General features: G+C 42.8%; 2 protein-coding genes across 4 annotated transcripts in view; both read right to left on the bottom strand.

Annotated features, from left to right (window-relative positions):
* Window positions 1–5619, bottom strand: part of rgs12a (regulator of G protein signaling 12a) — a gene marked incomplete at its 5' end in the record, with an annotated part of 42250 nt that extends 36631 nt beyond the window's left edge. Inside the window, 3 exons of one of the 2 annotated variants that reach the window (XM_080486410.1) lie at window positions 19–111; window positions 1806–3657; window positions 5439–5619. In XM_080486410.1, the coding sequence (XP_080342536.1) occupies window positions 19–111; window positions 1806–3596 (1884 nt within the window). Of the gene's footprint in view, window positions 1–18; window positions 112–1805; window positions 3658–5438 lie in introns of those variants that run through there. The other variant, XM_080486409.1, reaches the window with a different exon arrangement.
* A 1807-nt stretch (window positions 5620–7426) lies between these two features.
* msantd1 (Myb/SANT-like DNA-binding domain containing 1) lies at window positions 7427–10151 on the bottom strand. 2 transcript variants are annotated; one of them, XM_080486028.1, is made up of 4 exons: window positions 9659–10151; window positions 9279–9572; window positions 9125–9160; window positions 7427–8085 (listed from the first exon to the last, which is right to left on the bottom strand). In XM_080486028.1, exons 1-4 carry the CDS (start codon window positions 9910–9912, stop codon window positions 7794–7796), a joined length of 876 nt encoding a protein of 291 aa, XP_080342154.1. In that variant the 5' UTR covers window positions 9913–10151; the 3' UTR covers window positions 7427–7793. The 2 variants fall into 2 exon arrangements, with proteins under 2 accessions (XP_080342154.1, XP_080342155.1); XM_080486029.1 differs by lacking the exon at window positions 9125–9160 and having other exon boundaries at window positions 9659–10150.
* Between the last annotated feature and the right edge of the window lie 2547 nt (window positions 10152–12698).

Genomic DNA, 12698 nt, shown 5'->3' with positions numbered 1-12698 from the left:
CTAAAGAATTGTGCTCACCTCGAGATCATCCAGTGACCGTGCCAGGCTGAGACGCTTGGAGGAACGACGTTTAGAGGCACGGACGACCCCTATTCCCCAAAACTTGGAACCCTATTGGAACAAAAGGAGCAGTTATTTATTAAATATCAATATCCACATCTTAAAATGCACATTTTGCTTCAATGCAACTCAATACATGGGGTTGTGACTGTGATAAAATGGACCTTTCTGGATTATCACATGCATTTATTGACTGAAATTTGCTAACACATATAGTGCGACTAGACTTGACGAGCAGGTTGACAGTGAAAATGAAAATGGAACAGCATAAACACAGTATGGAGTGGCTTTGAGGTGAGTCAGTCGAAACAGACGGTCTGGAAATGTCAAGTTTTTCTACTGCACTGGACAGATCCCTCCACTAAAGCCTCTGCACTCGTGTGTAATGGCTACTAATTTCACAGTCTGTCGAAAACTAATGTAAGAGTTTGGAAACACCGTAGCTTCCTGCCGCTCTGTGCCTAAAAACATAAAATACACAGCAGGCCAAGCAGCCACGTCTATTCTTATGAGTGGAGAGGTTGTCCCTTATATTTAAACAAGAGTTTCAGATTTGCCGATAATTGCCACGGCATGACATGGGGCTCTACCCTATAATTTCCCCGGCTTCCTGTACAAGATTGTCTTCATTCTGATCTAATGCAAGCGAGGGAGAAACACACAATCCAAATCTAATGATGAAACAGAGCGACACAGTTTGTTTGAATAAACGAGGGAGCGATCCACAATAAATGCAGACGCGAGGAGTTAAAAAAAAGAACTATGGATTTTAACACACGCCGCATGCATCGTTTAATTGCCGAGCCGTTTACAAACACACATTCGCCTACATGCTGACTAATTGGAGCCCTCTGTGCAGGAGAAAGAAACTCCTTCAGGCATACTGTATAATCACTGTACTCAGAGGAGCGTGGAGACATGGGGACATCTTGTGGGCGAGCAGAAATGCAACACCAGACAAAAAAAAAAAAAAAAAGATTTCATTGATATTCAGCAGGTGTTTTCTGAAGTTACTTCACACTCGGCGACTAATTGACTGTTGAAATAGTAGTATTGCGTTTCGTTTTAGGTGCCACCAAAAAGAAACGGCTCGCTTAACACCCCCTCAAATGTCTGGTGACTCGATTCCTTGTGAACATTTAATACTTCCTGTGTCGCTGTGTTAGAAAAGTAGAGAAACAGATGCTCTCGTCTCAGCACAACCTCTTTTACAATACAGCTATTTAGTGGAAATGGAAATCTCATTTTACATACGCGGCTGCGATATGGAGTAAATTAGAGAAAGCAACAACAGAACTGCAAAACTTGAAAGAGTTGTGAAAACAGAACGAGTCACCTCACGTTGTTAAATAAGTTAAAAAAAAAAAAAACTTCAATGCAATATGCAATATTTTCTTCTCCATATTGTTGCCTGTTTAAGGCTAAACAAGTCCAACCATTCACCGACATGACCTGACGGTGAATGAATCAATGGTAGCATGTTAAGGCCACATTAATAACATTTCAAGCATGGACAAAAAAACCTGCTAATTTGGCTTTACTCTCAGCATTTCTCATAGTTTTAGGATATCTCCACATTATTCAAACATTTAAATGTTCTCACCAAAATGCAATAGCTGAAGTGCTTGTGCTTTGTTCCACCCTCCGTCTGTATATTCCCTAATAAGTCATTCATTACATTTGAACTACAACGTCAGTATTATGATAAGGAAGAAAACTTGGTAGATTGATTTTGTTTTACTTACAATTTTGTTGCGGCCATCTTTCTGTTGTTTCTCCCTCTGTTCCAGGAACCTCCTGGTCCATTCCTCCCTGGGAGGGCGCATCATGATCTCTGCTGCCTGGTACCTGTCGGAGGGGATCTGGCTCATCGGAGGGGGCAAGTTATTTGTGCTTGCACTGAGGGTAATGGTGGGGGACCAGTTGTTAGGCGGCGTCCCTTGAGATTCAGGATCACTGCTGAGGACTTTGGGCCACTTTGCCTTGGAGAACCACCTTTGGCTGCCTCGGAAAGGCTCGTCAAAAAAGTTTGTTTTCTTACTCAAAGGCTGGGGAGGCGGCGGGGGTTTGAACTGGAACTCTAGCCTGGGTGGAGGTCCTCCATAAAAGCTGGTGAGGGAATCTGGGCCGGGAAGAGACTCTGAAAGGGAATGTGTGCTGGCACTGTTCTCTGGATTAGGTTTTTGGGCTCCCTTGGAGTGGTTTATTGGGGTGAGGTCTTCAGCCGTAGGATAATCCCATGGACAGCTGGGGAGGTGGGCTCCTGCGTGAGTGTGGATTGTAGGAGGGAAATCCCTATCGGCTCTCTCCTCGGGGGGAGAAGCAGTTCCAATGCCGCTGTCCCCGTTGCTGCTGGCACTACCTTGTTTGTCAGTGCTGTCGTTTCCCTTGGCTTGCTGCTGCGCCTCTGCATCCAGTTTAGCTCTAAGCCTTTCAACAGCCTCCCCCAAGTCGCTGTAAAGGACTGCGACGAAGTGTAGGACGTCTGGGGGAGTCTGAGGGAATTCCAGACAGCCCAAAGCGTCTGGATCAATAGTGCAATCAAATCCAAAGCGACCAGCAATTCCGACGTGGTCCTGATGGTTTCCCAGCTGTGGGTCAATGAAAAAAACATGGCAGGAGGCTCGCAGCGGACCGTCCACAGGTACACGGCCATTGATAACATGTGCTGTAGTGACCAGGCAAAAAAAACGGGGGTCTTCAGCACACACTGCCCCTAAGACAAGGTTCTCGGTAGGAAAGGCTGCCAAAACGGCTCCTGCGTCGTCACAAAGTCGTATGCAGTCAAACATTACTTTCATCATCACCAGAGTATGGGTGTCCTGCTCTGTGCCCAACTTCCTTATCCTCTCACGAATGGCTTTCAAACAGTCCTCCTCTGGTTCATTAGTGTTCAAAATCAGCTCTGTGGTGCTGAGGTACCCCACAACCAGGGTCACATTTAAATTACCCCAATCTGGATTAGCCTCTTCTGTGTCAGTATAAACAGAGTCTGCATCCCCGACTGCGGAGGTTTCCTCATTCGGCTGCTTAACCAAAACACTCCACTGCTGTGACCACTGAGACATGTCAGGCTCGGAAACTGGCCTCTGCTTCATTGCAGCAACGTGATGAGAGGTAAACGATGACTTGCTTGAATCATGCGAGATGGTGCGGAGAACCCCCGCCTTCTGGTAAATACCACTTTTCCCGACAAACTTGGCATCATTCAGAATGGGGTTCCCCATCACGCGGCCTTCAGTAAGCACCACCACGTGCAACGGTCCTTTGCAGCCGCCGATCAGCTGCACCACAGTCTCGTGTGAAGCCGCGGACACGTCCGTGCCGCTGATGGCCATGATGCGATCTCCTTGCTTGAGTCCAACCAGGTCAGCGGGGCTTCCCTCCAGGATGCCACTCAGCACACATGGCCTCTGGCCTGAAATAGTAAAACCATATCCCGCACGGCCACGGATGACCTCCACACCCCTGAGCTCGCCAGCAGCGCTCAAATCAAGACGTCTCCTTGCACTCTCAGGCTGTCCTTGTATCCTCATTTTGGAGACCGTGGGAACTTTAACACATGGAAGTTGCCAACACTACTGTGTTGTTGTCATCCTAGAAACACACAGAAGAAAGCAAAGCTGGTTTATGAAGTGAATGTCTGTAGCATATTTAAATAAACAGAGGATTAATAACAGAGATGATAACCATGTGGGTAGTTAGAAGTATTATTCGCTTATTTTCCTCAATGTAGTAATGTCCCAACATTACTTGTAGATTATCTGCTTTGTCCAGATCAGGGTCAACAGAGCCCAGGACACTGGACATAAAGCATCTAAGAGGTCTCCAATCAATTAAAAATTTTAAATTAAAAATTAATGCATTTTTGTTGGAAAGCACCGTCTTGGAGTCATAATAGCATGCTGCCTTCTATGTAGGAGAAATGTGACTCATTTCATATAAATATTAATAAATAATCAGCTTCCTTTCAAATAGTCACTGGAATAAAGAAATACACGTTTTGTATTTCCTCAAGCTGGAACAAATTAGACTAAATCTGGGGTCTATTCCTCGAGCTGGTTTAAAGGATAAATCCCCTGCTGATTTCTCACTGTAGTTTGTTTGGAGCACTAAAACTGCGTAATACTGCAACAGGAGCGGACTTATACAATGACAATCTGGTGTTTTCTGGCTGTGAGCTGAGTTATTGACTCATTTATTAAATTCACTTTTAAATATTTATATACAACTTCTTCCCATTTTTTTTTTATTTCATAAATTTTTTTCTATTTTTAAAATGATTTTATTAGTTTTTTTTTATTTAAGTTAAGGCGTTTTGTTTGTTGGGCAATTTGTGAGTGAACAAGGTTTTCATCATCTTGGCCAACAACTGCTTTTCTTTCAAATATGTGATTGTCTCTCTCTGAAAAAAACCAAATAAACAAAGTTTGCAAAACAAATGGATGATAAGTTGGAGCAATGGTCTTTTCTTAAATCAGATTATTTAGTGTTTGATAAATGCTTAAAAATTATAAAACTATGTTCATATTAATCCATACTCTGTGCATACAAGTATAATATGTCCTTAATTCTACATTGAAACAAACTTTTGAATGATGTTGGAGGAAATCCAACAAATTATATCCTTTAAAACCGATAGCTGATATTTTTAGGTTTGTATTTCTAATTTGTGGTATTTTATTCCATTAAAACAAGCTGTCGGTCAGATTAAGGTTGGGTCTTTAACCGCATATTTTGACTGATTTGACAAAGTAATGAAATAAGTAAGAAGTAACCCCTGACATGGATCTAATTTGGCCAATTATCTGTCAGATATGAGACAGATCGAGCTTGCTTGTGCCTCCTCTTCACCTCTCCACCTCCACTCCCCAAAAACAAAGTGCCAGCTGGCTCCTACTCACAACCACACTGTATTGTTATGGTCGAAAACGTGTTTTAAATGTTGCAATTCAGAACGTAAAACACTTGCAGAAACCATACAAATATTTTTTTTTCTCTTGGTAGTAATATTTAAAACCATTAAAGTGACAAAATAATCTCATATTCACAGTTACGATCCGGTGTTTGGGATTAAGTGGTTTCCCTGTTAACTGGTGACCGACTTTCTTTAGCGCCCCTTGTTGCAGACACAACAGCAGATGTTAGAAACCCCACATAATTCCGTAGCTGTAATAACGAACGCCGTTTAACCAATCTACAACAAAGTTTTGAAATTTCGTATCGTTTGTGAGTCTTATTTTAACATATGTGAGTCTTATTTCAATATCTGTTATTACGCTAAAGGCGTCGGGACACCAGTTAGCAAGGAAACTAGTTAATCCGAAACACCACAACTATCACAACGAGGCTGTATGAAGACGAAGTTTCAACATTACCCGCTCCAGAGGTGGAAAGTCCCGGAAACGGCTACAGCGGCTAGAAGGTCCACACTCTTTGTAATTTACACACCATTCCTTCCTTTTACTCACTTAATTATTCAAAACCAAAGTTCCCTGCCGTGATTCGGTCGTCCATATGGCCATATGACCTCCTCCTCCCTCCATTCACATACAAAGCGTCTTTCACTGTTACCATGACAGCGTAACGTCTCAGGCGTCACGTGACGATCTGTCTAACCAATCACAGGGTCCGTTGTGTTCAATATTCAAACGAATGGGGGCACGCCATTGGCTGATGGAAATGAAGCTCAAGTACTTTTATTTACTCCTAAAATAGATGTAATTTTAATTATAACTAACAAAGTCACTTGCAAACGAACAATATGGCCTTCAAACCTACATTCCTTAAGCACTAATAACTTCTGTGACAAGTAGTAAACCAAGGATACAAAATACTATAAATTCTGTATATTCCCAGTACAATGCAATATATTTCAATTAAATTCTACTATGCTAGTGATACCCAGATTTTTATCATTGTAAACCAAAAACCAATTACAAAAAGCAAATAAATAAATAAAAGTTGAAAAACTTCATAACACACTGCATATAAAATACTGTTTCTTTGTTATATTCTGTCACTATGAGTTCCTCTTGTCTGAGGATGAGCTCTTCGGGTTTACGCACCGTGTTTGGTGAACTGGTGCCGCTTCAGCTTGCAGTTTCAAACATCATTCTCCAGTTTTTCATAATGAAAGATGCACGATGATACACTTTTAATGTAAATGCTTAAACTTAGCAATTTTGTGACATAAATGGATTTTAGTAAGCTGGCTTACCTACTTTTTAAAACATACATACATACATACATACATACATACATACATACATACATACATACATACATTCCCACCCGCCCCCCCAACTGAGAATCAGTGTACTATACCTTATTCGTGTCATGTGGAGCAGCCTCTTCCACTCTGGTGGAAGCTCTTAGGAGACGTTGGTGTGTAAATATTAACTCAGAGTTCAAAGGGCTGCAACGGCTGGACACATTTCCGTATTAGACACGTGCAGGAAGCTCACACATTTTTTTGAAAATGCAATTTCTCGATCGACATGTTGCCGGGTTTAGTTCAAGGTATAATTCTTTTTTATGTGGCATTCGATTCCAATGTAGCTTATTATGTGTTGTTGTTTTTTTTCTTTAAAGGCTGGCGTGCAGCCTTTGCTCATTTCAATGGAGGAGCAACTTCCATTGAGCTGGTTTAGTGTGATGGAACTAACCTAATCCTTCATTTCTCCAAATCCTCTTAAAATAGGCTGAAAGGCAAAGACCTTAACGTTTCAGCTCTATCGTTTGCCTTTCAGCAATTACCCTGCAGATTCACATAACGCTGCTGAAAACAGGGGAAACCACAATGACATGCAGAGCAAGGAATATTTGCATGGTAATGAAATCAAAGAACAAGAAAGTGCTTCTTTTGCTCCGAAATTCTGTTTGAATGTTGAGTTGTAGATCACCGAGTGGCTCAGTATTAATCTGGGTGGTTGAAGCAAAATAAAACATTGGATGTACTATGAAGTGAACCAAACTTTTGTGAGATTTTAATTCATTGCAATTTCTATAAGCCTCACCTTGTTTCTCACAAACTCTTAGCAGCATGTCTTTTGCAGTCGGTCCCTTGTGGAGCTGTGTCATTATGACATTTTGAAATCAAGGCCAGCCACCATTCATCCTCTACCTCCCGAGACCAAAAGCCAGCATGCTTTTAGTGAAATTGATGGCATTATAATAAACACAAAGTCAGCTTGTGTTGCATTTTGCCGACAGCGCCTTTCACATCAACAACAGTCGGAACTATTCCCGAAATCTTTGCTTCCTGACTCCATCAATCAAACCTGTTTTGGCATTAGAAACTGACCAACGTATAATTATACTGGCAGAAAAATGATGTGACAACATTTCGCGAGGCCGTTGTTTTCACAGTGATTTTAATAGAGTACTTGGCAAATGATCAAGAACGATCTGATAGAACTATTCCTAAAATGAAAACTCCCATCAGAGCTAGACCTACTGTAGATACTAAAATGCTAACATATGTCATCGCAGGTACTGACGAGTTCATTATATATATATATATATTGATGCGTCTCTGGCTCCTTCAAAAAAAGGCAAAAACGTATATTTGTCCCCGTTTATAACAGGCAACATTTGTACACGATACACAATAAACTGTAAAATTGTCTAACTTTAAACTGAAGTCCAAAATAAATATTTGTTTTCCTGTAAGGGTAAATATGAGACAATGCGGTGATCTAAAGATCTCTCAAAAGCACAGTTTAGATATTTCATGGATTTTCGGGCTCTTTCACCTCACCCTGAACCAACAGCGCCGACATGTTGGCGGGAGGCTGGATCATCTTTTCCAGAAGGTTCATCATTCGCTCCTGCAGCTGCAGACACTGGACCTGCAGCAGGTTCTGTTGGTGCACGACCCGACGGACCTCCCTGCACGTCTCCTCGATGGCTCGGCTCGACCGCTTCTGTTGCATCAGCATGGACTGCATGACTCGAAGCTTCTTCTTCTTTATGGAAAGGTACTTGTTGGCATGTCTCTTCCTGGACGACATAGGATGGGAGCTGAAAAGAAAAAAAACATGAGAGGGACACTAGATGTAAAAAAAAACGTTGAGTTCAAAAGTGCATGATGATGGAATTCATAAACCTTAACAAGCCACTCAAGAACAATGGAGAAACGATAACGGTGCTCGGGACCAGTGAAAACGCAACTTTTTGAAAACGCTTCTAAGGTGGGACTTTTTGAAAACGCTCTGACGCCGTCTCCGTGGAGGAACGTTTCTGAAACGCTGCTACTGCGGCGTCCAGAAGTGTCATGACTCCCAATCCATATTCTCCCGGGACTGGGTGGTTTTATAGTTGACAGTCGCCATAATAGAAATCCAACTTCATCGTCTGTAAAATCCAAATGTCCAGGTACTCGCGGTTGTTAATGTTTGTAGCTTATTCTTCTCTTTTTCAGCATTTCTGCCATTTCCGTGTCAACAGGCAGTTTTCAAAACGTTGCCATGTAAACGGGGTCTTAATCATTACACCACTGTGCAGCGCTCCGTATCATTACTTTGTAATAGAAATAAAATAGAGCCAAACTACTAAAGACATAAGAAAAACAAATAAATCTGAATATGATGAATTTTAAAGAAACACAGATTCCAAGCAATGGGAAAAAGCTAAATTAGCAAATATTAGATTTTCTGTTTCAATAACATGTATCACACTCGATGAACTAATGTACCGGCACTTTATTTTGAAGTAGCTGGATAAAAAAAAAAAGCTTGTATATTAAAGCTCATACAAATCCACCTAAATGGCAGCAATTACCAACTTTTGAGTGCAGTGATTCATCACGAGGGGTGTGAGTTAAGTTTAAATCACACGCTTATTAAATAGCAAAGTGTTAGTTTTAGTGAAATTTGAATTTATACTGTTAATACGCTTTCCATACAATATCCAAAACAAACGTGTTTGTGGAGACGTGCTCCTTTTCATAATAAAATACAGATTACATAGACAGATAAATATAAATTAAAGATATTCTAGATCCTGCAGTTGGCCTGCTGTTCATTACACATATACAGCATAAAAAAAATAATTATTTCACCTGTTGAAAAAAGAAGAAAATTGATGAATTCCTTCCCTGAAACAATAGAACACAAAGGTCAGCTGCTTAACCTGCCATTACCTGCATCAGTCACAAAGTGATAAATCACTAACACTATGAATCCATGCAACGCGTCTTCTCTACTTCCTGTTACCTGGAGCCCTGCGTGTTCTCGCTGTCGGAGCTCAGGGAGTCCAGCTCTTGTTTGATCTCCATCTCGTCTGAGGAGCCCGTGTACTCCGGCAGGAACCCGATCATGCCGTCGTCTGACTGGGGCACCAGGTTTTCTGTGGGCAAGGCGGAAGTGGAGGGACCCGGCGTGGAGACTTGAAACTCCAAAGAGTGGGCCCGACCATTCTCCAACGGCTTGGAGAGGATCTTTTCGATGGGCTTGTAGTAAGGCCAGTCTGGAAGTCCACCTGCATCGCCAATGGTGGCTTTCAGTCTCCTGTTAAGAGGGGGGGGGGGGGCAGATGTTTATAGGCATGCAAACAGCTGGAGTTTGGTTGAGCGGTTTGGATGTGGCGCACTTGCCTGTACTGAAAAGACATGTTGGTGATTTTCATCTTGATCTCCTCTTTGAAACGCTGCTCTCCAGTCAGCTGGAAAAACCTCTGGGACATCTTCTCGTAAACCTTGGCGTTCCTCTTGCTTGTTTTCAATTCGTTGTGGTGTTCCTCCCACACGTAGAGGAGGGCTTTCATTTCTCCATCCGTCCAGTTCGGGGCCCGTCTGTGCTTCTCATTGTGGCCTGGCAGCAGGTAGCTGAAACCATCTTCTGCAGCCATGTTTTTTTTTTTTGTTGTTGTTTTTTTTTTTGTTCCTGAGCAGATTCTCTTGGCCTGTGATTGCAGGAATAGGATGAGAAGAGGTTGAATTTGAAAGTATTTTACGGTGCCCAGAGCTGTTTTGAGTCTGCACCGAGGGAGGGAAACATGCAGGAAGGCATGCACTCACACTCGCACACACACCACCGTCCTGCCTGTGCCCTTCCCTTTAGCCTAGCTGAAAGAGGACTCAAAATGGGGCCTAAGGCAGGAGAGGAATCCGGTTAAAAGCTTTTAGTACCGCGTGATGTCACAGTGACATCAAGTTGCCCTGGCAACGGGGAGGGAGGCTCATTATTTTCCCGCCCCTCTCCTCTGACCACTCCCAGCAGCTCTCCTTTCCCCTCCGTTCTCCTCCAGTGGAGGCACAAAAAGCTTTTAGCTGAAAGGCAGCAGTGTATGCGCACAAGATTGCTGACACTTTTGAAATATGAGCCTCCGGGGAGGTGGGAGGGAGGAAAAAAAGGAGCGAGAGCGAGAGAGCCGAGACCACGAGTATGTGTTTCCCTGGCAACAAGGCAATGGATTTGGTAGTCAGCCAACACACTGCTCTATTTAAAAGCTTTTAATAATAGACAAGTCATTTTGAGATGGGGGAAGGATCTGGGATCTGCATGATGCAGAAGAGAGGCAAAACATTTCCAGCCTGCAGTTTCCACCTGAAAAGCAGGAGAGGAGCGATTCACTTGGAAAATCGTGGAAAGAGAAACTGTAGTCATCTCCGTCTTCAGTAATCTGCTTTCTTTTCATAAGTTGCAGACAATGAACCCCTGCAGGAGGGTTTGGGAAACCCCCTCCCCCATTTAGGCCTCTGCGAGGGGCGGATCCACCCAGACTCCACCACCTTAATCTGCAATTTTATGGGCTTTTTTTTTTTTTTTTCTCTCCCCCTCCTCCCCTTCCATCTGCTTCTCCTTTCTCTCTGCCCCCTCCTCTGCTCTCACACATCTTTCAGGAACGCATATGCGCCGAAGCCACGCTGTTTTTTCTTTCTCACCCAAATGGAGAAATAGCCCTGCCACTGCTGTATTTGGTGGAAACAAAGAGCAGTCATAATACTGCAGTGATACAAATCATCTCTTCTCAGCCCATCGATATGAGATCTACTGGTTGCCGTCGGTCCGGCTTATCTCAGCTGCAGCCTGATTAGTTCCTTGACCCATCTGCTCCTCGGTAACCTGACAGGCTGCCGGTGCATTTTCATACCACAGACTGGCAGCACATCTCTGCAGCAAATGGAGGAGCAAAGCCAATTTTGATGCGAAAGGTTTTTGTAGAAGAAAATTGGAATAATCTTTCTGGTGCTACTCAACATTGTTTTAGCAGAGTGGGTAATCTGCTACCTTGAAGGAGTCTTACAGTATCTCAAAAAATACTCATCTTTTTTGGACATTGGTCGTGTTGTGGATGTTTCCACTTGCTGGGGTCCTTTATAATTGTCTTTAGTTACCTCTGTGCACGTTTCGGCTCATTAGGATGCAAGTAATCCAGACTACTAATCCAGCGACCAGACTAATCTACAGATAAAGTGCTCATGCACAGTGTTGGGAGTGATCTATCCATTTAGTAAAATCTACCCCAATCTACTTTCCAAGAAGTTTTTGATAAATCTCTCATTACAGCGGACTCATGAGCCCCAACATAAGAGCGACACAAAACAGAGATTTGTCCAATATATTTATTCTGAAACAAACCACACTCGAGTCAAAAGCATGTGGGATGTAAAAATCACTCTGGGGATTTCTCTCACTTGCATTCGCCTCCACCATGACGGGAACAAAAATATGGGGCTGATAACACAGGAGAGCTGCAGAGAAGAATGCTGACAGTCATAAAAAGCTTCTTCGCATTGTGTGTTTGTGTTCAGCTTTTGGACTGAGAAATTCAGTCAACGAGTTGGGGCAGGACCGAGGCAAAGTTACAGCAAAAAACCGTCTAATCCCAGGAAACGATGCAACTCAGCATGGGAACTGGGAAGCTGGCAACAGCAGTAACCTCAGCATCGATGGGCTCTAAAAGGAACAAATAGTTGATAGTTTTTTGACTCAGATGGCCACAGAACCAACTGTGCAAAATGATGCAAAAAGATTGCGCTCAAAAAAAATAATAAAAAAAAATAAAAAATAAAAAGTTAAAACGCCGCTTCATAGATGACGCTTTACGTGATGCGTTCAGGTGCTCGTTAACCTGTTAACGAGCTGCGGAGTCATACAGTCGCGACGTTTCATGCTTTTTCAGCATAACTGATTTGAAGGATTGGATTTCAAAGTGTCTTTGTCGCAGTGTAAAGACATTGTAGTGCCCCGAGGTCGGAACGGGATAACGCCACTTCCTAACTCGCCCACTTTGAGTGAGTGATGCGTTCAGGTGCATCACATAAGTGCGCCCTCCGGAATATTAAAGAGCTGCTGGGCTCATACAGTAGCAACTTTACATGCTAAACATGATTACAATATGACTGATAGTCATTAGCGAGCTGGAACGTGCAAAGTGGACATCAGTACTGCTGCACTTGTAAACAAACATGGCGGACCGAAGTGGTATGACTCACTGTCCGTATTCTAGTTTTATCGTCCATATCAGTAGTTTAATAGTTGAGACTTACCCCTGATAGCCTCCGATTCCTCATCAGTCCATATGAAGGTCGGGTTCTCTCGATTTTCTTCAAGTTTATAGCGTATTGTTCTCTGCACACACGTCTGTGTGGTTTCATTACAAAAACAGCGCCCTCCCGTGGCCCGGCAAAC

This window comes from Lipophrys pholis (assembly GCF_963383615.2).
Source record: "Lipophrys pholis genome assembly, chromosome: 18".
In the NCBI taxonomy this organism is placed as follows: domain Eukaryota; kingdom Metazoa; phylum Chordata; class Actinopteri; order Blenniiformes; family Blenniidae; genus Lipophrys; species Lipophrys pholis.
Note: the sequence above shows the minus strand (reverse complement) of the source record. Positions and strands in the feature narration are given on the sequence as shown.